This window comes from Macadamia integrifolia, chromosome 7 (genome assembly GCF_013358625.1).
Source record: "Macadamia integrifolia cultivar HAES 741 chromosome 7, SCU_Mint_v3, whole genome shotgun sequence".
Classification (NCBI taxonomy): Eukaryota; Viridiplantae; Streptophyta; class Magnoliopsida; order Proteales; family Proteaceae; genus Macadamia; species Macadamia integrifolia.
Genome location: NC_056563.1, coordinates 16,160,006 through 16,184,807, shown reverse-complemented (window position 1 = coordinate 16,184,807; position 24,802 = coordinate 16,160,006). Strand labels below are relative to the sequence as shown.

At 38.9% G+C, this 24,802-nt stretch overlaps 1 protein-coding gene across 1 annotated transcript; it reads right to left on the bottom strand.

The window, feature by feature from the left end:
* Nucleotides 1-24,102, bottom strand: LOC122085019 (14-3-3-like protein GF14 kappa). The gene is made up of 4 exons (XM_042653449.1): nt 23,380-24,102; nt 23,050-23,172; nt 458-574; nt 1-295 (listed from the first exon to the last, which is right to left on the bottom strand). The coding sequence occupies exons 1-4, from the start codon at nt 23,875-23,877 to the stop codon at nt 275-277; spliced, it is 759 nt and encodes a 252-aa protein (XP_042509383.1). The 5' UTR covers nt 23,878-24,102; the 3' UTR covers nt 1-274.
* Nucleotides 24,103-24,802: the final 700 nt, after the last annotated feature.

The window sequence follows — 24,802 nt, the reverse complement described above, 5'->3', positions numbered from 1 at the left end:
TTCATGGAATCATTTCATGCTCATATTCATATGCGCACACTAAAATATTGGTACAAAAGCTGCCAATGTGATCAACTCGCGCTACCAGGTCCTACCTATCAGGAATCCTCAAAATTTCAAAGACAGACTAGTTTTGATTATCAGAAACAGCATGCGTTGTTTTTCGCAGAATGTAGAGAATACATCGATTGGTCTATATGAATAATACAGACAATGACATTCAAGCCCACCTCCCTCGAGGAGAAGAATGACCTATCGGCTTAGAACAATTTGCCTATGCCTCATCAAGCTGCTCCTGTAAAGAACACAGTTGCAACATTTTTAACTTTACTGAAATGTAGTCCCAACACAGTTGCAACATTGCATCAAGTAAATATGTGCAGTATGCTGATTGGCAGCAGATGGTCGCAAGATATCGAGTAAAAATAATATGGACGATAATGCAAGTTATATTTACCTGCACATCTGAAGTCCAGAGAGTCAGATTGTCCCTCAGGAGTTGCATGATGAGAGTGCTGTCCTTGTATGACTCTTCGCCCAATGTATCCAGCTCAGCAATGGCTTCCTCAAATGCCTGCATGTTCATTAAATAATGAGAAAATGAAAAGAAAAAAAAAAATTTTCTGAAGCATTTGACTAAACAGCAGCCTTCAGTTAAGGTATACATGCAGGACCCTAAAAGGTTTGCACTGACAAACAGAAGCATAATGGAAGTTAAAATAAGAGAACCAAAGGGGCACAACTAATACAACCATGCCTAATAGAACACGCAGGATGCTAGAGGGCAGCCATGCAGGTTAAACATCCAGGAATTAGTAGTTCTCTGATTTTGTCCATAATGCAATTATTTCTCTATCGTTGGTAATATTACAAAACCCATCTTTCGCACAATAAAAACATAATCTTGTTTTATTCTCAGATTTCTCATCTCACCAAAGAATTAATTTATCATTTCAGGAAAAATGAAACCACAGTTAACTCCTTCACACCATGATAATGAATTCACAAACATATTTCTTCATCCACCCCTCCAATGCCCATCCAAGCAACCATGTAAAAAAGAAGACTGCATATGACAGCTATGACAATCCTATCAAATGACATGCAAACGTCTATACATATATGGTACTTATGTCAGCAATCAAACTGTAACTACATTTCCTTTTAATGTATATGCAAATAACTCTTCCCCATAAGCAATATTTCTGTCCACTTTTCTGTCATTTTCTTCTGTACAATTAAGAGTTCCCGATTGTCTCTCAGTTCTAATTAATCCATTTCATCAAGCACGAACCATTTGTGATTATGATTCCAGAAGGGTGTTCACTACATGTCTACATCCAGAAAACACCAGAAAGCCAAGGTCATTACACATCCACAAGGCATTGTAACCTGGTCACATGCAGTGATGCAAGACTTGGACTAAAAAAAATCAAGGAAAAATGACCAAACAAAACTTCGTATTTTAACTTTCGTACTTTTAATTAGAAAATTGCTTTTGGTGGCAAAAAAAGACCTATGGGAAGGGGGGGGGGGGTACATGGATGAGGGCGTGGATGAAGGAATACTATACTGACACTTTTGGTCTCTTAACGAACCACAAAATTAGGAGATGAGGACTCACTTGGTTTACATTTTCATTTTTCATACGAACCACAAAATTAGGAGACGAGGACTCACTTGGTTTACATTTTCATTTTTCATATTTCTAAGTATATTATTAATTTGTTTTTAACAAAAATAAAATCTAATGGCTGCTTGAACTTGGTGGTGCGATGATGAAGTTTAAGAAGATAGTCAGGAAAGCAAAGACTAAGAAGAGTAGATAGGAGGTACTGATGGTAATAGAATTGTAGAAAATCTATTCTGGCAACAGACATGACTATTATAAATTAAGGAAATTTCATGGAAACATCTATCTTTAGCAATTATAGAGGCATGAAATAGTAAAATGATAACAGCAAATATATGAATATATAGATAAAACTTACATATATAATAAACAGTTCGAAGTTGGAATGGAGAGAGACAACGACACGCTTATAGTAGAAGTTCAACAAGTTCCAAATGAGGCGTGTATCTCTCAAATATTTTGTCTATAATTTCTCTCACACTCATATACTACAGAATGAACTAAAAAACTGAAGCACACACCGAAGACTGATACACACTTCGCAAGTACTGCAAGATGCAAAGTAAAATCTCAATGCTAGATGCTTCGCAAATGGCCTCTTTTATAGATTTTAGAGGCTCTTTGAACTTCAAAACTTCTTCAAATAGATCCAATAATAGATAAGATATCCGATTCATCCAAAAAAAATAGATAAGAATATAAGATATCCTGACAGACGAACTATTATGCTTTAGGGGATTCTTCATAAGATGCTCTAGATTATTGTTTTGCTTTTGAAAAAGGAATATGTTACTCCTAGAAGAAATAAAGAGCTGGTCCAACAAAGATTTTCTTCCAGAAAGATTCAATGGCATTCCACGTGGTTGCACCACTGTTTTCCAAATGGAATCTTTCAAGTCTTAGGTGAATTATTCTACTGCACAGAATGCACTTAAAATGCTGTGACGCATGCTAAGACGTCAGCCCGACATGATATAGCAATAGGTGTGGATGCTTGAAACCTGGCAAGACGTGATTAAGCCAGCATGATTACTATTTTCTGTTTTTAGAAACTGAAGGAGATGAAGGACGTTGCACATGATCCATATTGTAATAGTCATCCTTGTTTAGATCGACTGTCTAATCTTCTGATGCTGAGCTAGAATGTCCATCTTGATCTTCCTCAGGGGCCAAGGCATTAAGAAGCTTAGCATGGATTGCAGATGACAACAAAGAATGATACTTTCTTTTAGCTGCCTCTAATAAGATAATAAAATCGGCATCTACCAGGCCGGAGCTTCAAAACGGTTGCTATTGGACTATTTCTTCACACATGGCTCGCTTGGGGACTAACTTGGCATGGCACCATAAAGATTGGCAAAGGTAAATTTGTGCCACCACTTGACATAGATTAGTCGATGAACAAATAGGAACATAGTCCCAACAGTCATTGGCTAGAGGGACTGAATAAGTCCATTTTATAATCCAAGGTATTTCGTATAAGATAAAGAATTGGATGTTCAGATTTTGTGCCAAGTTCTGAAAGATTCATATGGAAAACAGTGGTCCAACCACGTGGAATGCTATTGAATGTGTCTAGAAGAAAATATTGGTTGGACCCGCTCCTTGTTTCAGTAAGGAGCAACGTCTTCCTTTTACAAAAGCAAAATAATAATCGAGAGAGGGAGTGGACGGATAAACCTTTAGGTTTCCTCCATGCCTTGAGCCCCCCCCCCCCCATGCCCCTCTCTCCTCCGGCAGCCTCCACTGCTGGAACTCATCCCCCTCTCTCCCTCCCACCCTCTGCTTCTCCTCTTCCTGAGGAGCAAAGGAATAAAGTTGCTGATATGCTTTTAAAAGATTTGAATCTCCTGTAGAGTTGGTTCTATTTGAACTAGCTTCTACATTAGATCTTCTACTTGAAAAGAATATACAAGGATCAGTAATGGTAACAGACAATTGATATTGAATGGATAACATTTAAAAAACTACAGTTTTGGTTACGAATATCTTTCATTTTAGAAATCTCTATTTGGATGTAGAGAAAGACACCGAACATAATGGCTCTAGAAAGCAGTGCTCAATAGAAACGTAAAACATTTATGGATAGAATCATAGAACGAACCAGAAATCAATCCTCAGTCAAATTCCAATAGAAGCAACATCAGCTTAGATATTCAAGTTGTTGGAGTTTATGTATATGTATGATTTAGGAATTGTTCTTATTTTATATTGTCCTAAGCTGTACTTTATTTTTTCCCTTTCACCTCCCTAGGGAGGTCTGATGTATTTTCCCTAAAGTTCTAATTTAACTTAATATAAGTGGAATGAGCAAGAAATGCTCCCCATGTTTTGAGCCTTTCTATTACTCTCCTCTCAACTTCTCTCCTTCTTCCTACCTCTCTACCCTAATATCCTCTCAAACCAAGGTTCCTCCTACTCATTCTTTGAGTCTCTATTGGACCTTTTTTCGCTTTCTAGGGTTCAGTAGAGGCTATACTATGTAAAGAGATTCAAGAAGAAGCTTGATGGTGTTCTAGAAGCAAGTTGAAGGTTCTTGGAGAGTGATTGAAGGTCTACAAGGCTGTTTGAAGCCCACACAGAGAACAGAAGTTACCGACAGCCTGGAAATCGACCTCCTTTTTCTCTCTCCTCAAATTTCCATTGAGCTTGTGGCTAGGCTGGATAGTCGCCCAAGGCACTCCTTTGACCCCTCTAAACCTTGGTGTCTACCTTGGAGAGCTGTAGGAGCACAACTTATACTCCTCCAAGCTGCCAGCAATCGGTTTTCAGTCTCTAAGTCCTTTTTTGTCTATAATGTAAGAACTATACGTTTTTAGTTGCTTGTGATGGATGTAATTGGCTCTATAATGCTTGTTTATGCTGTTGGGATGAAGCTTCATGGTTAGAAGTGAGTTTTATTGATGTTCTATCAAGATTTCATGCTCCATTAACTTGCTGGATTTTTTTGGGTCCCGAGAAGCAGATTTTTTGGGGCTTGTGTTCCCCTTTAGTTTGGATTGTTTTTCAGTTGCATCCTTACATAATGTCTGATCTCACGGAACCTACGGAAGCTACTTTGGGTGGGTCGAGAAATACCAACCCCAATTCGATTTGTCTTTGACAATCCTAACCCTCAGATTTCTCTTGTGACGTTAAATAGTACCAACTACTTAGATTGGTCACATTCTGTGAAGCTACCCCTGTGGAGTAAAGAGAATCTAAGGTATATTACTAGGGCTATCAAGGCTCCCACTATCGTAGACCTAAGTATCAGAAATGGAAAACTACAAACTCTACTGTTATGACTTGGATACTTTTCACCATGAAACCTAAGATAGGTAGGAGATTTATAGGGAAGGAAACTGCTAAGGGTATTTGGGATAGTGTCTCTAAGACCTATGACAGGGTAGGTGACTCTGAGAAGGTCTACCAACTCCTTCAGCAGACTCTCCATGAAGCAGGGGACCAAGTCCATTTCTGACTACTATAACACTGTTATAGGACATTGGGAGGAGTATGATCATTATCGAGATCTTCAGTTGACCAATCCTGATAATGAAGTCAAGGTCTATAGATCTCTTGAAAAATAGTGTAATCTAATTCTTCTAGGTGGGCTGAATACAAGCTATGAGCAAATCAGGATACAAATTTTGGTCGGTCACCTCTTCCATCCCTTGATGAGGTGTGTAGCTAGCTACCTCCTGAGCGAGGAGACTAGAAGAAGTGCCATGAATTCTACACCTTCACTTGAGCGCTCTTCCCTTTCTTCCACTACCCACAAAGAATGGCATGGAGGCAACCGAGGCCAATGGCCATGCCGTGGAGATGACAGAAATAGACGACAGTGTGATCATTGTGGGAAACCTAGACACACACGAGAGAGGTGTTGGGTCCTTCATGGCCGTCCCAGTACATGTGGTGGATCTATTGGCACACGTGGTGGCCACAGAGGATGGGCTACAGCCCATACTACTATGACAGAGACTGATACTAGAGGCCTCCCATAGACAAATACCAGATCCTTCTTTAGGGATGACATTGCAATGCTTCGACGGTTCATGTCTCAGCTTGAGAACCCATCTACCTCACAAGATGCCTCAATTTCTGCTATGCATGTCACCACCTTTGCACCTTCCACAGCTCCATCGAGAGTCATTAACTCTATTGCCACTAACCACATGACTGCTACGTCCCGTTACTAACTCCTACTCCATTTGTTCTGATAAGGATAAGATCCAGGTAGCTGATGGTACCTTCTCCTCTATCTTTGGTAAAGGCAATACCCCCATTACCTCTTCTATTTCACTTGCTTCTATCCTTCATGTTCCTAACCTTACCTTGAATCTATTGTTTGTGAGCACTTTAACTAAAACCTTGAATTGTTGTATCACATTTTTCCCTTCTCATTGCCTTTTTCAAGATTTGGTGACGAAGGGGATTATTCGCAGTGGACGTGAGGAGGGCGGCCTGTACCGTCTTGAGCCACAGTCACCTTTTTTTACTACATCATAGTCCTATGCATGTGGCCGTAGTGACGCTAGTTCTATAAACCCTGTGATGCTTTAGCATCAGCGTCTGGGACATCCCTCTTTTGTTGTTATGAGGAAACAATTACCTCATTTGTTTATTCTCATGTATTTCATTGTGAACCATGTACTTTTGCTAAACATTGTTGTTCATCTTATCCCTATCATGGTAATAGATCTGTTGTTCCTTTTCACATTGTGCATACAGATGTTTACTACCTCCTTGGATGGCCATCGTTATTTTGTTTCATTTGTTGATGATTTTTCTCGTTGTACTTGGACCATTCTTATGAAACATAAGAGCGATGTTTATAATGCCTTCAAAAACTTTTATAAAATGGTTCATACCCAGATTGAAACCAATGTCAAAATAGTCTTGTCTAATAAGGGGGGAGTACATGTATGGTGGTCTACAAGATTTTTTTACTGACTATGGTATTATCCATCAGCTTGCATGTGTTGATACACCAATGAGGGTAGCTAAGAGGAAAAATTGACATTTGTTAGAATTTGGTAGAAGCCTTTTATTTGGTATGCATATTCCTAAAACTTTTTTGTTTGAAGCTATTCTTATTGCTACCTTTCTCATCTGTCACATGCCTACCAAACTCCTTGCGTCCCAAAACCCTATTACATTCTTGTCTCCTCCGTCTTCTGCTTTCTCTCTTCCCCCAGGGTGTTTGGTTGTGTTTGTTATGTGCATATTAACCAATCCTCCCACACCAAACTTGATCCTAAGGCTCTCAAATGCCTCTTCCTTGGGTATTCTTCTAATACCAAAGGCTACAAGTGTTACCACCCTTCATTTCGCAAGCGATTTCTTTCCAAAGATGTCACCTTCCTCAAGTTTGTGCCCTTTTTTTTTCCCCTCATCAGCATCCTCTTCAGGGTGAGAATGGAAATGAAAATAAAAAGGTAGTTGATGTCATTCCGTTTCTTTCCCCATTGCCTCTTACTCCTTTTTCTTTTGATATTGGGAAACATAAAGAGGTGGATGATATTAATATTGTGAATGAACCTTGTACAGATAAGGCATCTGATATTGTGTACACAAGAAGGACAAAGACCTGCCAAGAGTCCTCTTTGGATCCACATCCTGAGCTTCCCCTTCCTCAGTCAAGTAAAATCTCCTCCTTTGGAGTTAGATTCCCTATTGCTGTTCGCAAGGGTAAGAGAGCTTGTACTAATCCTATAGCCCAATTTTTTTCCTATGATGCTCTCTCCTACAGGTTTTGCTTTTACAGCTGCTCTTTCTTCTGCTTCTATCCCCAAAACTGTTACTGAGGCTATGTAAGACCCTTAGTGAAAACAAGTCATGTCATAGGAAATGATGAAACTTGAGCAGAACTGTACCTAGAAACTGGTTGACCTTCCCAGTGGGAGAATTCCAGTTGGATGCAGATGGGTCTATATGATCAAATACCGATCAGATGGTGGTATTGAGAGGTACAAAGCAAGATTGGTGGCCAAAGGATACAGTCAAGTGTATAGAATTGAATATCAGGAGACCTTTGCTCCTGTGGCCAAACATAACCAAATAAGATCCCTTTTATCTATGGTGGCAAACAGAGATTGGCCCTTATATCAGTTGGATGTGAAGAATGTCTTCCTCCATGGAAATTTAGAGGAAGTGTATATGCAGCCCCCTCTTGGCTTCACGTTTCTGATAGCCGATGGCAAGGTGCGTTTTCCTAAAAAGACACTTTATCGTTTGAAACAATCACCAAAGTCTTGGTTTGAGAGGTTCAGACAGGCCATCCTGAAGAATGGATATTCTCAGAGTCAAGTACACCACACATTATTTACCTGACGAGGTAATGGCACCATCACAGTATTGAATGTGTATGTTGATGATATTGTGGTGACTGAAGATGACAATGATGAGATATTTAGGATGAAAGCTTATTTGTCCAAGGACCTAGGACACTTGAAATATTCTTGGGTATTAAAGTGTCAAGGTCTAAAAACGGAATCGACGCATGCCAAAGGAAATTTGTGCTAGATCTGTTGAAGGAAACAGGAATGTTGGATTGTAAACCAGTAAGCTCTCCCATTGAACAGAATCATAAGCTAGGAGAAGATTGTGGCCCTTCCCTTATTGATGCAGGGAAATACCAGAGGCTAGTGGAGAAGCTGATTTATCTATCTTTGACTCGCTCAGACATTTCTTATGCAGTTGGCGTCGTGAGTCAATTTATGCAATGCCCCAATAGTGGGCATTTGGATGTTGTGTATCGCATTCTCAAATACTTGAAGTCCTCTCCAGGAAAAGGACTTTTGTATGCCAAGAACAATCATTTGAGAATAAAAGGTTATTCTGATGTTGATTGGGCTGGATCCATTTCTGATAGGAGATCTACATCTGGTTATTGCACATTCATTAGTAATAACATGGTCACATGGAGGAGCAAGAAATAGCCGGTTGTAGCTATAGATCTAGTGCAGAGGCTGAGTACAGGGAGATAGCTCATGCAGTTTGCAAACTCACTTGACTGCGCCGGTTGGTCTCGAGTTGGGATATGACACTCAAGGACCTATGAGACTATTGTGACAATAAAGCAGCTACATGCATTGCCCATAACCCAGTCATGGTTCAAGATCTCCAACGATACCATCGAAAATTTTCACATTTCCACAGTATCCTAAGACTCCGATATCAAATACCATGCGACTTTTAAAAGTCATTGGTTTTTACCAGTATCAACTGAAATGTGGGAATTTTCGAGTGGACCAATGGATCCACCTCTATAAAACCTTCTTAAATGGAAAACCAAGCCTTCTTATTTCAAAATTTCGACCTTCTCCCCTATTTCTTCTCTATGAAGTGGGGAACTTAGGAAAACACTCAAGATTTTTCCCTTATGCCATCAAATCTTCATTCTAAACTTGAATCTTGAACATTCATAGCAAATCTACCTTAGGAAGGGAGCTTGGACAAAATAGGTAAATCCTATCTTCCCCAAACCTTGTGTGCCATCCTTCAAGAGCACTGGTTCATTTGGATATGATGGTGGGTATGGACAGTATGGTGGATTTCTACTTCATTTGGACAAGAGGGTAGTTCAGGGGGTGGGTCATCTTTTGTTTATAATATCTTTGGGTATCCATCCCAACCTTCTGTGCCATATCCAAATCCTATCACTATGACTAAACCATTCCCTAGGCTGGGATACCTAGCTGATGTTGATGATGCATCTTATAAATGGACAGTGACGGACTACTAAAACAATTGGGCCCAAAACATGTATGGGACTCATATGGGTGCATTCAGAGGAGCAGCTACGACATCTGCAATGGTACGCAGCTTGTGGACTGGAACCGCCTAGTCACTCTACTTGGAATTGGCTGTTGAGTGTTGAGTGTTGAGTGTTGACTGTAGAGACTTGAGAGATAACTCACAATTACGTAATATTAATATTTATTTTGGATCCTTTACATTATGTTTTGTTTGTTTTAAACTTTTAATAATGTATTACACATTTTTAGTTAGTAACTTATATATGTACTTATGTAATATAGTTTCAGTCAACGACTCAACGTACATTAGCAAACTTTAGTCAACACCATAAGTATGACTTTAAGTGTTTTTTCCATGAAACTAATTATGTGAATGGGTTAGAAATATCTAAATAGGGCGTACACAAAAAATAGGCAAAAAAATGACACATTTTGGGTGTTGAAACAAAGTTTCCACAAAATCGGAAAATTTTCCCTGGTTTTCTCGAAATTTCGGTCTCCCCAAAGGTCGAAACCGAATATTTTGAACCTTAAACCAAGTCCAATATGATAGAATAAAACACATCAAAGTAGACCGGCATTTCATCAAAGAGAAGATTGACTCTGGCAACATCTACACACCTTTTGTGAGGACAGGTGATTAATTGGCAAATATCTTCACCAAAGGACTCATTCCTCACCAGTTCAGTACCCTCTTATGCAAACTGGGAATGTATGACATTTATTCTCCAGCTTAAGAGGGAGTGTTGGAGTTTATGTAATAGGGGTAGTTTAGGAATTTTTCTTATTTTATGTTGTCCTAAGTTATACTTTATTTTTTCCTTTTCACCTCCCTAGGGAGGTCTGATGTAATTTCCCTTAAGTTCTAGTTGAACTTAATATAAGTGGAATGAGCAAGAAATGCTCCCCACCTTTTGCACCTTTCTATTACTCTCTTCTCTCAACTTCTCTCCTTCTTCTTCCTACCTCTCTTCTCTTCGTCTTCTTCCTCTCTAACCCTAATATCCTAACTTCTAACTCAAGTACCAAACATTTTGGCGAAGGCCTTAAGTGAATCAAAGAAAAAGATTCTTAGACCCTGTACACATTGTTGTGTTTCAAAATAGTCCAGATCATAAATTATGATTCTTCATGTCTGCTATATTGTATTTGGCGCATGTATTACAAACCCCAGCACTCCCCCCCACCCACCCAACCCACCAAAAAAAAATCCTCTACGCCAGAATCTAAAAACCAGTAGCTGCAATAGAGAGAAGAGAAAATTGAGGAAGACAGAAAACACACACACACACAGAGTATCACATATCAGTAGGGAGAATTATAATTTCACAAAACCTAAACCTCAGAAAATCTCCATAGTGAGGTCGAAGGGGCTTTACCATGAGGACTAAAACCTTAAAATACCAGAAAAGATGATCGTTAGATCCAAAAAATTAATAATAATAATAATAATAATTCAGAAAAAAATAATGAAACTTCAATAATCTTGGGGTAGAAAGCCAAATTACTCCATTGATACTCTTCTGTAAAGAACAGTCTTCATGGAGATCACATTGCTGGAGAGACCATTAGCTTTCTATTCACATAAACTAGGTCTTCATTGTAAAAAAAAATTGCAGCAAGAGGTGGCTGCACACCGTAAGTGAAAAATTCAAATAGACCTCTCAAAACAGTTTGGTTTGACGATTGCAATTACTGATACCATGTGACAATACCAGAATCTAAAAACCAGTAACTTCAATAGTAGAGAAGAGAGAAGAGGAAGATGAGACTGCCAAAGAGACTGCAGTGACAGATCTTATGCAGAGTAACAGACTATTACAAAAAGGCAAGGGCTAGGAGTCCTTGCTGTAGAAGTTGAGCTTAACTAGGAAATATAAGAAAACAACAGACAACTCTACCCCTAAGACATACCACAATAGGGACACTCTCACCATTGTGGTTATATACACGTACAAACATTGTACCCCCATGGTACAAGTACAAACCTTAACAAGGAGCTTGATCTTTTGAAATATCTATCAGTACTAAGTACTAACTAGATCAACTCATGTGCTGAAGTACTCAGTAGCATAAACCGTCAGTCTAAATGTGTAAGATTATGCCACTATGTACAACCCACTAAAAGAAATTAAAAAAAAAAAAAAAAAAAAAAAAAAAAAAACCTGTCTAGAGAAACTTGGAAACAAAGTGTTATACTAAGCCTTTCTCTTCTTTTTGTCTTACTTTTAAAACAGAGAGTAGGTTAGTTCTGTTGTGTGCTCCCCTCTCTTCACTTTGAGGTGGGAGTGGCATGAACTATTGCTTTCATTATCGCAAGTAAAGATAATATGCTCCCTATGCAATCACCAAACACATAGATCTAGATAAAATCTATTTATAAGTGAATGATAATGCATATATCTGATTTATGATCCTATCTCTAAAATAAACTCAATTACGTCTTATCCAAACTACCTGGATCAGCATAATGGATACCGATCCACCAGTTGTCTCTATTTGAGGGTCATAGGCCCATAACTTCCGTTAAATCACACGGACCCATGCCTACTATTTCAATCTTCAGCTTTCCCCTTCCTTTTAAGAATATAAACTTGTGTGATATTACCACTCATTGGTAAAGTCATTGTATCTCATTGTACATAACCAGAACATCTCAGTAAACTGTTCCTCATCTCATCACATATCGGTGCAACCCCTACCTTCTTATTAGCAGTTTCATTTCCAGTATTGTCAATTTCCTAACTTTGTTCCATCTCAACTGAACTTATTCTATGTATGCATTGCTGGACAGTTGTCCCAGATTCTGCTCCATAAAGCAACAAACTCAGCCTTATCCCAACTTGGCCCTGGATTCTGCCACATAAAGCATCGCTGGTATACTGGTATTACAGTTGACCTACAAATCAGCCCTTCAATTTTAATGATATTTGCCAATAACACAACACCCTAAAACCACCTCTCCACTTCATCCTCCCTTCTCTAATTGTACAGGCTGCTACCTTCCCACCCTCCTTATGGTTAATTGAACCATTTAATGATTAATGAAGACTCGTACTCTAGGATATCTCTTGATTATCAATCTAATCCAACTCCGTCACACCCAGAATTGTCAAGGAGACACCAAGGCGTCCAAGTCGCCTGGACGCCTTGTTGGTTTCACCTTCCGTCTACGCACCCTCCAACACCTTGGGTCACCTACACCCAGTGACAACTATGCTCACACCTATTTACCTATCGATTGCATCTTAAAATAAACATGTGTGTGAGAATTGCCTCTCACTCTCCTTCCTTTTTTCCAAAGATGATCTTAAAGCAATTCTTAGCCCAATATTCCTGGGTGAACTGCACTCAGTCATGCACTCATGCCATTTTTTCTCATCCATTAAGGCAGGATTTAATGCAGAAATATTTCTCAACAATTTATCCAATAGGTCTGGTTGATCAGCATGCACTGTGGGATATTGTAGGCACCAAATTTTTCCCGGGCCCACCAAAATAAAAGAAGAAAAAATACACACCAAAAAAAAAAGAATTGAGTTTTCTCTCAACCTTTACGCAGGAGAGAGAGAAAGGGGACAACACCGAATTTGAAAAAAGTATATATAAATAAAATAATCCAATGAGAGGAGGGGGGGACCACTTTTAGGTAAAATGAAGAAAAAAAAAAAAGATCATCACATGAAAGGAGAGAGAAAGGGTGATAAAAATGAGAAGAAGAAAAGGGAGGAGGATTCTCCCAGAGGTAGACATGTGAGAAGTAACAGGAGAGAAAAGGAGAAGAAACAGAGGAGAGGAAAAAGGCCTCTGGCCGTTACAATGGCTGTAACCGCCTACCACTTCATGGCCATGTCATCAATACCAAGATGGTTCTGGAAGGTCTGGGAGCGGAAATAAGAGGGGAAAGGCGATCAAAAAAGGGGGGATTCTCTGGGGTTTCTCACGATCGATCATTCATGGGGAAATCGGTTTCCTCTGAAGATTTTCTCAGAATCGTCATCCTTCTTAAATCTCTTAGGCATTCTTTGTTTTTTTGTGCTGATCCTTCTCTTGATCCAGCTGGGATTGATTCTTCCCCTCTTGATTTTTCTTGCATAATCTCTGAAAATCCTTCTCTGATTCCTTCTTTTCCCTCTCTAGATACTTTTTTTTTTTCCTCGATTCATTGATGTTTTGGGGGTTTTCGATCTCAGCAAAGGAATCTGAGAAGAGTTTTAGAAGGGGGTTTTGGAGGAAAAAATGAAGAGAGTGAGAAAACAAGAGAGTTCAGAGGAGAGTGGAGGAAAAACAATTTTTAAAGAGTATGGAGAGGATTTTGGTAGAGAGGGGTTTCATTTTGGCGATTTCTTCCTTAGAGACGGTTCTTGAGAGTTTCAGCTGCCATGGCTCCTTGCGAGATCTGTCCATCACATGGTGTTTCATCTCCCTAGGAACACAACCATCATCAAAGCACGGATCTCACATTTTTCTCTTTTGATTTTGTCCCATTAGCTCTCTGAAGGTTATTTCTCTTAACATTTCTTAGTTAATAGCTGAAGAACTTCTCAGATCTGTTTTCCCTTTGATTCTAGCCATGATAGAATTCTTTTTTAGCTTTCGCAAACTAATATCGATTCTTCTCTCTGAGTTTATCATGATCTTTCTTGTGTAATTCATCTATTTTTATGCAAGTTTTCTTCCTTCTCGAAGATCTATCTTGATTCTTCTATTTTGACTTGCTTAACAAGATTCATATCTGAATTGTTATGATATTAATGATCCTTCTTGTGTATAATCTACAGTTATGCGAATTCTCCTTCTTGAAAATTATTCTTGATTCTTAACTAAGCTTACATCTGAAATCTTATGTTGCTTCAATCTCGGTTGTGTATGCGCTTTGCTGTTATGCAATCAATATTCTGAATCAATCTTCTCTTCAGAAAATTGATTTTGCTTCGAGCTACATTTCTGATTTCTTTTGCCTTGTATTTAGTTACATTAAGGCATTGTTGTGTCTTACAGATCTGTTGTGATAGCCTTTTCTCCTCCAATATGACTCAAAATAATCATTTACAATTCTTGAACTTCATTTCGGCTTGATGAATGCTTCATTAGATCTTTAAATTAGCACTGCCTTGTTGATTATTCTTTTAGTCATCAATTTCTGATTATATCCCACCCTAAACCCCATTATTTCTCTTACTGTAATTTGTAAGTGGATGGCCTGAAAACCTTTATCTATTTTTCTTTAACTCTCATCATATCTTAGGCCAGTCCAATTCCCTGTTTCGATTGGTAAATCTGGATTCTTCAATCTTCAACTTGACATCTACATAATGGAAATGCTAATACTGATGTTCTAACCACTTACCTAAGGGTTGATTGGCCCCTTTTTTGGCTTCTTTCATCATGAGAGTTATAACTCTCCTTCCTTGGATTTATTTTTTATAAATAATATGGGATTCGGTTGCATCTGATTTTTTGGATCAAAAGGCAGAGATGGGCTTTTTCTTGTGCCAAGTCGATTGGCAACCCCATTATCTCGTTTCCAGTTATTCTGATTGGGTTCATGGGCTAATATTTATCTTGTGTGATGCTGGGAATTTGGCTCATAATTGGGTCCATTCTTCATACTTTGGTCATTATAAAAAGGAATTTTGGGTTTGGTCAAATCGTTTCATTAGGTGTAGGGTTAATTTTTAAATTGGGTTCTCTCATGGGTAGTAATGGATCTGATTTATTTGGGTTGACTCAGACCCATCCTCTTTTTGTGTTTTCTTTCTCCTCTTACTTTTAATTTCAAAAGCTTTCCTTCTTTTTTTTCTTTTCTTTTTTTTCATTTTCTTTTCTTTTCTTTTCTTTTCTTTTCTTTTCTTTTCTTTTCATTCTTTTTTTTTTTTTTTTTTTTTTTTTTTTTTTTGCATATATAATTAGTAGGATGTAATAAAAAAATTTGTCTTAAAAAGAATTTCTAATGCCATTAGTTTGGGGCTATGACCATACTTGATCATTAGCCTAGGGCTATTTTGGTTAACATCAATCGGCCCTGGTATTGTTAGTAATTTCTTTGAGTCAATTGTGGCCTTAGAGATCCAAATCTCTAATCTCATGCGATGGGCTTAAATCAGCCAAATAGGCTCTTCCTTCCTCCCTCCCTTCTTCCCTTATGGGAATCTAAGGAAAATGTTTGACCTTTTTTCAAAACTTTTTACCATGTGGAGTCAGCCATTTTGAGATGATATATCTCAATTCTTTTTGGGCTTCACCTAGCTCATTTGGTATGAGTCTGAGTCTAGAGGTCTTGTAGAATTAACTCATTCATAGTTAATTTTCCTTCTTGCTAGGGCCTACATTTAAATTCATTCAAATGGATTGAGATTCCAAAATTGCATTCTTTGGGATTTTTATCAAGTTTCACTTCTTTTTCCTCTTATTTTTATTTTAATGTATTAACTCTTGATTTAGATAATGGATGAAGATGCGCTTTTGGGGAACTTAGCTTAAGGCGCATTAGCATAGATTGGGCGTGGCTAGCCCATAGTACCACGATGTAGCAGTGCTTCGATAGATCAACCTAAACCCACTCCAGAGCCCAGACCAAGAACCAGATTCAGATCCAATTAGGGATCAAAGTTACTGATTTGCATTCAAGGTTATTAGATTTTTTTTTTTTTTTTTTTTTTTTTTTTGGGGAATATCTATAATCTTTTATTTTTGGGTAGTTTCCAGATAGGTAATAAGTTTCCAATTTGAGTCCTTCTTTGTTTCTAAATCTGTTAGTCTAGGTTTTAGGAGATTTTATTTCTATTTCAGTCTTAGATTTTAATTAGGAAGCTTTAATTTCAGTTTAGTATAAATTAAGGTGTAACCCATGTTATGAGGATTGATTGAAGAATGAATTGAGTTTGAGAAATGCCTGCGTGGCTGCCTTCCTTTCCTCCCACCACTTTCTGTGAGATGTCTTCCCCTCCCCTTTTCTCTCTCTTATCCCCTCCTTGTCCAGCGAGACAACCCCCCCTTCTTCTTCTTCCCTACGATTTTTCTTCTCCTCCTCCTCTCATCTCTTCTCCCCATCCCCTTGTGTGACCTTTTCTTATCCTTGCTGGTTGTTTTTATTGAAACCCCCTCTCCCTCTCTCTCTTGCAATCGGCTGCTTCCCCTTATCTCTCTAATTCTCTCCATATTCCTTGCAAGAACCCTTCCACCCCCCCCCTTGTGCGACCCATCCCTCTCTCTTCTTCTTCTTCTTCTTCTTGATTTTCCTGCTGTATTTTCTCATTATCTGGAATTACTCTGTTTCTGGCAACAGTAAAGCCCTGCATAAGTTCACTGATCTCCATTGTGTTTGACCTGCTTAGGCTAAAGCTTTGGTCGAAGGTTCCTCTCCCTTGGGTGACTGAAACCCTAGGAGCTTGGCCCCTGTTGAAGCTCCTATACTGAGAATTTAAGTCATAACCAGATCTGGTCTGTGAACCATCGCGCAGATCTGCTCCCAGCAGTTAATCTAGAGTCTGGACCCATTATCTGATTACAAGGTTTGTTATTGGATGTTTCTAAGATGCTGAAGGGTTAGGAACTTAAACCTGAAATCTCGTTTGGTTTGGAGTCCTATTGATGAAGATATCTCACCTGAATCGACTTGAGTTCCCCGCCTCTTTCCTTGGCTGGAGGTTGAAAACAACTCATGTTCTTCTCCTTGTTTGAAGTAATTAATGCCCTTAACCCCACCAATCAGATTACCCTTTCTTTCCTTAGTATTTTACACTTTGCCACCGAATTTTGTCCATTCCAAGATTACCCTCTCTCACCATACGAGCCCATCTTTCTTTTATTCATTTAGTCTCCCATATTAATGACCTTTTCTTTCTCCCCTTTATTACAGCCTACCATTAAGTCTTGCCCCTTTCTAGTTTACCCCTAGCAAATAAACCTAAACCTTCCATAACCTTGTGACCCTATTAAATCCTGATTTATTACAACAGTGCCACCAACCTTTACCATTTAAGTGGGCCCATGGCCATCCAAGTTGGGTCTTTCAGGGCCCACCGGCCCCGCATTATTTGATATCAGAGCAAATTTCCTGACTTCTTTACTCCAATGGTTGCTTACACCACCCCCTCATCTGAATAGTGGACTCGGTTACTTCAACAGAATGAAGAGACGTTGAAAGCATTTACAGTTGTCCATGTAGAGTTGGTTGCTAGTAAGATAGACAAGGAAGCACAATTTGTTACCCTCCAGGCCATTATCACAAGACTTGCTGCCGTAGAGACACGTTCTAAATCCAGACGGACAGCAAGGTCACATTAGTCATGATATTGCGACGACGCCTTGAGAACCATACTCTCATCAACAGAATGAAGAAGCCTTGAAAGTTCTCCAAGCTAATCTAGAGGTGCTTAAAGTTGCCCATCTAGAGGCCGTTACAGCAAGCCTTGTTGCCGTAGAGACTCCCATCCTAATCATAGACGTACAACAAGGTCATGATGTTAAAGATGAACTGGATGAACCGATGAAGGTTGCATCTGAAGAACTGATTGATGGCCCAATTTCAGTTGTGAAGCCCTACCATCCGATTCCAATCAAAGTTATATCATTTGTTGATGACCACCCGAAGATCATCACCGTTGATCATGAGATGTGCTAAATATTTACTCCATCGAAGCCATTGATCAAGGATGTTGATTGAGTGATGTTGATTCACTCCTATAAAACTTGTGGATGAGTTTTTCTAAACATCAGGGGAATTGATGTAGCAGCGTTTCGATGGATCAACCCAAACCCGCCCAAGAGCCCGGACCAAGAACCAAATCCAATTTGGGATCAAAGTTACTGATTTGGGTTCAAGATTATTAGAATTCTTTTTTTTTTATTTGGGAATATTTGTAATCTTTTATTTTTGGGTAGTTTCCAGATAGGTAATAAGTTTCCAATTTGAGTCATGCTTTGTTTCTAATTCTATTAGTCTAGGTTTTAGGAGACTTTATTTCTATTTCAATCTTGGACTTTAATTAGGAATCTTTAATTTCAATTTAGTATAAATTAAGGTGTAACCCAAGTTATGAGGATTGATTGAAGAATGAATTGAGTTCGAGAAATGTCTGCGTGGCTGCCTACCTTCCCTCCTTCCTTCTGTGAGATCTCTTCCCCCCTTTCTCTCTCTTATACCCTCCTTGTCCAGCGAGGCAGCCCCCCCTTCTTCTTCCCTGCGATTCTTCTTCTCCTTATCCTCTCATCTCTTCTCCCCTCCCCTTGCGTAACCCTTTCTTATCCCTACTGGTTATTTTGATTGAAACCCCTCTCCCTCTCTCTTGCAATCGGCTGCTTCCCCTTATCTCTCTAACTCTCTCCTTCTTCCCTATAAGAACCCTTCCACCCCCCTTGTGCGATCCATTCCTCTCCCTTCTTCTCCCTCCTCCTTCCTTTATGCTATGTGATGTTACTACTTCCAGTACTCTGTTCTCGCAGAATTTGCAACCTAAGAAAACCGTGGCAGATCCCATCTATGCAAACCCTTTCAGTTTGAATCTTGAGTCAAACAAGCCCCGACCTGAAGCAACCTGAACCCTATAGAGTCTCATCCCCAAATAACAACCATTCTGTGAGATCAAGGTTCAAACATGTATCTGGTTTTATACCTTACCTTCATGCCCAGCTTGTGTGTTTGAGAAACTCTTCTTCACATGATGGTTGGAGCAGCCATTCATTGGGGTTAAGAGGCTGATCGAGAAGATTCCTCCCTTGAAACTTCAATCCAAATCCTAACCAGTAGGATGAGTTCTCCACTAAACCCCTCTCTTGAGTCTTCTGCCCCTTGCTTGGGCTGGAGGTAGAAGACAACCCCTTCTTCTCACGATTCTTCTAATCCCTTCTTTCTTATTTTTTAGTTTCCTTCAATACCCTTTCCCTTTCTCCCATATTCTTCATTCTCCTATTTTTTTATTGAATTCCTCATTTACCCTTTCTACCAGCACTTTGTAAACCAGTGCTTATGTCTTAAAGTTCTAACAAATTACAAGTCTACCGCCCTTATGAACTTCAATCTGTTTACAAGAATGCCACCCAATTGCAAATTTCAATCGATTTACTGTTTTGCACTTAATCTTAGGCTTGAGTTGCTTAAGTGTTTTTAAGTGGTCCCAGCCATCCGGGTTAGGTATTTCGGGACCCACCGGCCCCGCCATTATACCGGCTCATAGCATAGATACGTTAATGGGAGGGTTAACCCACCATCTAGTTGATTAGCACATTTATGTGTGAAATCTAAGGTAATAAAATATGCATTTTACATATTTAGAATGGAGCTACCTTGGGTTTTACTCTCTTTTTACAGGTTTAATATTTTCAAGGCCTTAAACACTATCGGGCGTTATATCTCTAATTTTACACATAAAGAGGTCATGTTTCTTTTCCTGGTTGCAAAGAGGACGAAATTCTGAGCAAGATGGACGTGTTCAATTAAAAGTACACATCCGTTTGGTTACCCGTACAAGTGATTATTCTTTTCAGGCCAGAAAAAAAATAATGGATCATAACTGAACCGAGATGCAGAACCAACCCGTCTGCAGTTGTCCCAGGGGTACAAGGAATATTCCAAATTCCAGCAAGGATCGATGGACTATACCCTTGAGTGATTGAAAATTCGTTTTTGGTAACAACTACCTAGCATAGTTGGAGAGTTATGGTGTGCAAAATCCCTTGCTCATTAGGAGGTCTCAAGTTCGAACCTCTTGGCTGCCATTTTTTTGGAGTTTTTTTCTTTTGGAATATTTTCTCTCTCCTACTCATCACAATCAATTCAAAGAATAGAAGTCGGCCAAGGGGGTTTCTTGCGCAAGAAGAGAGAAAAAGGAAAGAAAAAAAAAGAGAAATAAATCCTGTCCAAATTGTGTCTCTCTCCTCCACATCATCAACAAAGATGTCCAAATCTTCAAGCAAGTAGAGAAAATCGTCCAAGGGTTGTGTGTAAGTTTGAAGAGAAAGAAAAATAAGGAAATAAGAGAAAAAAAATAGAAAAAAATATAAAAAAATCATAGGCTACACTCTCCTCCACCTCACAATTGTGGGCCCCCCAAACCCTAATCGTTTGTCACTCTCCCTATTTCTCTATAAATAAAAAAAATCCAAAGGGAGAGGACAGCTAGTTTTTTTTTTTTTTTTTTTTGTGCTCTCTTTTTTTTCTCTCCTTAGGCGTAATTCTATTTTAGGGTTTTATCTCTTTCTCTAGTTCTCTTCTCTAGGTTTAGTCTCTTTTTAGTTCTTCTTACTTTTTGTTTTAACACTTTTTTAATGGGGTTTTAATTAATGAATGCAAGTTTTCTTTCATGTTTATGGTTTTTGGTATTGTAATTTTAATTCTCTAGTTCAAGGTTTAGATCTAGGTGACAAGATCCAAGCTTGGAAGCATCTCTGTTTAAGTTCAAGTTTCTGTTTCAGATTTCTTTTCTCCAGTACTAGCAATTTCAGATTTGGTTTATTCCAGATCTGGTTTTTAATACTAGTAGTATTTCAAATCTCAATCAAGTTTTCAATTTCAAGTATTGAAGTTCAAGTAAGTAGGCTTCTACAGTAGTCTTCTCACCCCCCTCTCATTCCCTCTTCTTACTACCCTTTCGTTCTTAAATTAGGTTTTAAATTTTCAGTTTTACATTATTGCTCTCCCTTTCCCTCAAGGTTCATGGCTAGATTATACGTTGGCTTTGCCCCTCTCTAGCTATGGAACTATCCTTTTATTTTTATTATTTATATTGCATCCCTTCCCCTAAAGCCAAGTAGAAAAGCCTTTGTAAGAGTACTCTCTAATCAAATAGGGAAACGTGCCTCTCTCTAGCTTTTTCCCCTTTTTATTTTATTTATTTACTTTTCAGCACTTTTTATTTCAATACTTTTACTTTCAGTTATTTGCTTTTTAATTGCATGGTTTGAGTATTTAAATTCCTAGATGATGAATGGTTATGGTTAGATGTGAGTGGTTAGGTCGTTCAATTGCAATTCCAATTTCCCTAGACACGTTGGTTAGGACGTTATATTAGATGCATTTGTTTTAGGTCAGTAGATAAAATTAGATCACCATAATTAATCGTTATACTTTCGCATTACTAAAAGAAGCTAAAAAAAAAAGTGGTTGCTCTCCTTGTGTTTGACCCGTTAGCTACACTGATCCATACGCTTGTGGTTACCTTTAAAATTCAAACACTAGTCCATGATCCATTTCCTTTCCTTTTATCCCGATACCTTATAACCTTCTTTACCCCACATTCTTGCAATTTAATCACCTTCTTTTATGCTTGTAAGATAATACCATGCTTTTGTCTATATTCAAGTTTGTATTCCATTTGTGATCTTAAATGTTCAAGTATTACTATATTATCATGTAGTCATGCACACATACACACAAATGTACACTTACAACTAAGATAGAAAAAAAAAACCTAGCAATTGGTTTAGGGCAACACTTCTTTCAACCCAACTTAGATTAGGTTTTACTTATGATTTAGTACAAACTTAGCAAGCATGGTACACAGTTTTAGAAAGAAGGAGACCTACCTTCGGGTTGGGTGAGAAGGGTGCCTAACACCTTCCTGCCTCGTAAATTGACAGTTGTCCAAATGTCTGAACACGGACCATTCCTTCTAATTCGCGAGTCATAGTTTTCTCTTCCCGAAGGGAAAGATACATTTTGGGTCCTAGGCTCATCATCCCAAGGTGGCGACTCCCTATTTAGCATTCGACGGCATTCTTACGATATTGGAAGCACGTCATAACCCGACACATTTTGATGCTTATGATCTTGCGGGTGTCCCCCAAATTTCCAAATTTTTGGGAGAGTTATATGTGATTTTCATGCCATATCTCTACAGATATACAGAGCAGACCAACAACAGAGTGAAAACATATAGATCAAGTAATCTGACCCGACTCCGCACAGATGCTCACAGAATCCTGAGAGGTGGTTTGAAAGTGGAATTTCTAAACCCACAATTCTGCCAGTCACCTAATCATGACTTTGATGCAGAGAAGGTTAAAGGGAGGACATAAAATGGAATATAGCATATTAGTGTAGAGATTATTCAAAAGACTACAACAACTATGAATCTCTTGCTTAAATTCACTAGATATTCAGTTGATAAGACCATTATTTAAGCACAGGACTATTGAATTCACTTAACATTCCAAAATACATCCAAAAAGAAATAATAACAACTTGTAGCATCGCCAGGATGAGCATTCGATCTGTTTTCTAGAATTTGATACAAAAGAAATAAGCATGAAACATCTCATCATCCTACTAACAATCAATACTGCAAAATTTATGGGGAACTAACTAAAAATCTCATCCACATTCCAGTCCGCATGGACATTTTTTTCAACAGTCAAATCACAAAGATTCCCTAGCTAATAGATATTTTTGGAGTATCCACTGAACATATCTGGTCTTGGTAATAGTAAAGAGAAGACTCATAAAGGTCAAATAATAGTCAATCATCAAACTTCCGAGGGCTGGAAGAGTACAAAGGTGAGACTCTGTAGGTTATGGGGATGAAGCAAACCTGGAGTATCCACTGAACATATCTGGTCTTGGTAATAGTAAAGAGACGACTCATAAAGGTCAAATAATAGTCAATCATCAAACTTCCGAGGGCTGGAAGAGTACAAAGGTGAGACTCAGTAGGTTATGGGGATGAAGCAAACCTGCTTCGCCATGTTACAAGCTATCTCTGAAGAATTGAGTATTTCATAGTAAAATACGGAGTAATTGAGCGCCAATCCCAATCTTATAGGATGTGTGGGAGCGAGATCAGCAAGTGCAATATCCTTCAAAAGAAAAAAAACAACCATCAAAACCCAATCATCGCTTCTTGCATCCATGACAAGAAATTTCATGTCCGACCTCATTCATAGCCACTATTAATATAGAAAGTGACCATTTTTCTATTTTCAAGTTGTAGAGGCCTCAAATTCCCGGTTTTTTTTAGTAGTGTAAAAGTTAAAAAAGGAAAAAAGCTTAAAGCTATGAAAAACCTGAGCCGCCTTGTAAGCCTGCATCGTATCTTCAGCGGCTTCCTTACGCTCAGCTCCGACCTTGAACTCAGCAAGATATCTATGATAATCTCCCTTCATCTTGAGATAAAACACCTTGGACTCACTCACGGAGGCGGATGGGATGAGGTGAGCATCCAAAAGCTTCAAGATGCCAGCGCAGACATCAGATAGCTCAGATTCCACCTTAGATCTGTAATCTTTGACAAGCGTGACATGTTCTTCGTTCTTACGACCCTCTTCCTTCTGCTCAATCGAAGACACAATACGCCAGGCCGCACGCAGAGATCCGATGACGTTCTTGTATGCGACCGAAAGGAGATTCCGCTCCTCGACTGTGAGCTCACCAACTGAAGATGATCCAACAACGAGCTTCTCCATGAATTTCACCATCTCTTCGTATCGCTCGGCCTGCTCAGCGAGCTTGGCCAAGTAGACATACTGTTCTCTGCTTAGGTTATCATCAGCAATCATCGCCATTAGAGAACTGAAGAGCCGGTGTAGCAGAGATTTCTTATGGGGTTTGAGAGAGAGATGCCGGGGATTGAGGGTTGTGATCGAAGGGCTTAAATTACGAGGAATTGGATTGCCTTTCGGTATTTTTGACTGAAATTTGAAAAATGTTGGACTACAATTTCTATTTTCTAGGACAGAAATAGACTGACGGCCATTACCAAAAAAACAAAAAAGATAGAATTACGTCTCTAGATTCAAGAGCCCGTTTGATTTTCAAAAACAATGGGCCTCACCAGTTGTGGTATTACTGTTGAACTCGAACTTCGAATTCCAAAGCCTTTTTTTGATGTGACGGACATGGCAATACAATGCTCATGAACTACTCCCACAAGTAGGGGTGTCAACCGGTCGGGCCGTCTGGTTTCGATCGGGCTTAATCGGGTTTGAAGATTTTCCAAAGGTTGCACCGTATCTGCTCATTTAACTAATCAGGCTTAGTTAGTAAGGGCATGATACACTTTACATTCGGTCGGTTGATCTCGGACTATAATCGGGCTACTAAAATCAAGTATTAATCGGGTTTTAGTCGGGCCTTAACTGGGCTATAGACATGTTTAATGTTAAACGGGCTTTAACCGATTTTTAAATGGGTTTAAATCCTCTGCTAAAACTAATTGTAAAGGTCGCTACCTCTCTTTTCTAATTTCACTGTTGTTGCAGATGAATATATTCTTGAAAGTCATGAAAACAATGGCCTTCAAGGTGAAGAGGTCGGAGAGAATTAAAGATGTTAAAGCTAAGTACCAGGACAAGGTAGGCATTTCGGGTAAGATGCAGGGTCTCTTCTTTGCTGGAAATAAACTAAAGGATACCCAAACACTGGTTGATTATGCTGTCCAGAAGAACTCAACCCTCCACCTATTTCTTCAAGCTGCCGTGCGTGGGAATG

What these genes read in the sequence shown, in the direction of transcription:
- LOC122085019 (XM_042653449.1), bottom strand. Translation starts at nt 23,877, where the DNA reads ATGGCGATGATTGCTGATGATAACCTAAGCAGAGAACAGTATGTCTAC. An exon ending in CTTGTAACATGGCGAAGCAG is followed by an intron (nt 575 to 23,049) that starts GTTTGCTTCATC and finishes ATGAACATGCAG; the next exon opens with GCATTTGAGGAAGCCATTGC. An exon ending in TCTGGACTTCAGATGTGCAG is followed by an intron (nt 296 to 457) that starts GTAAATATAACT and finishes TGTTCTTTACAG; the next exon opens with GAGCAGCTTGATGAGGCATA.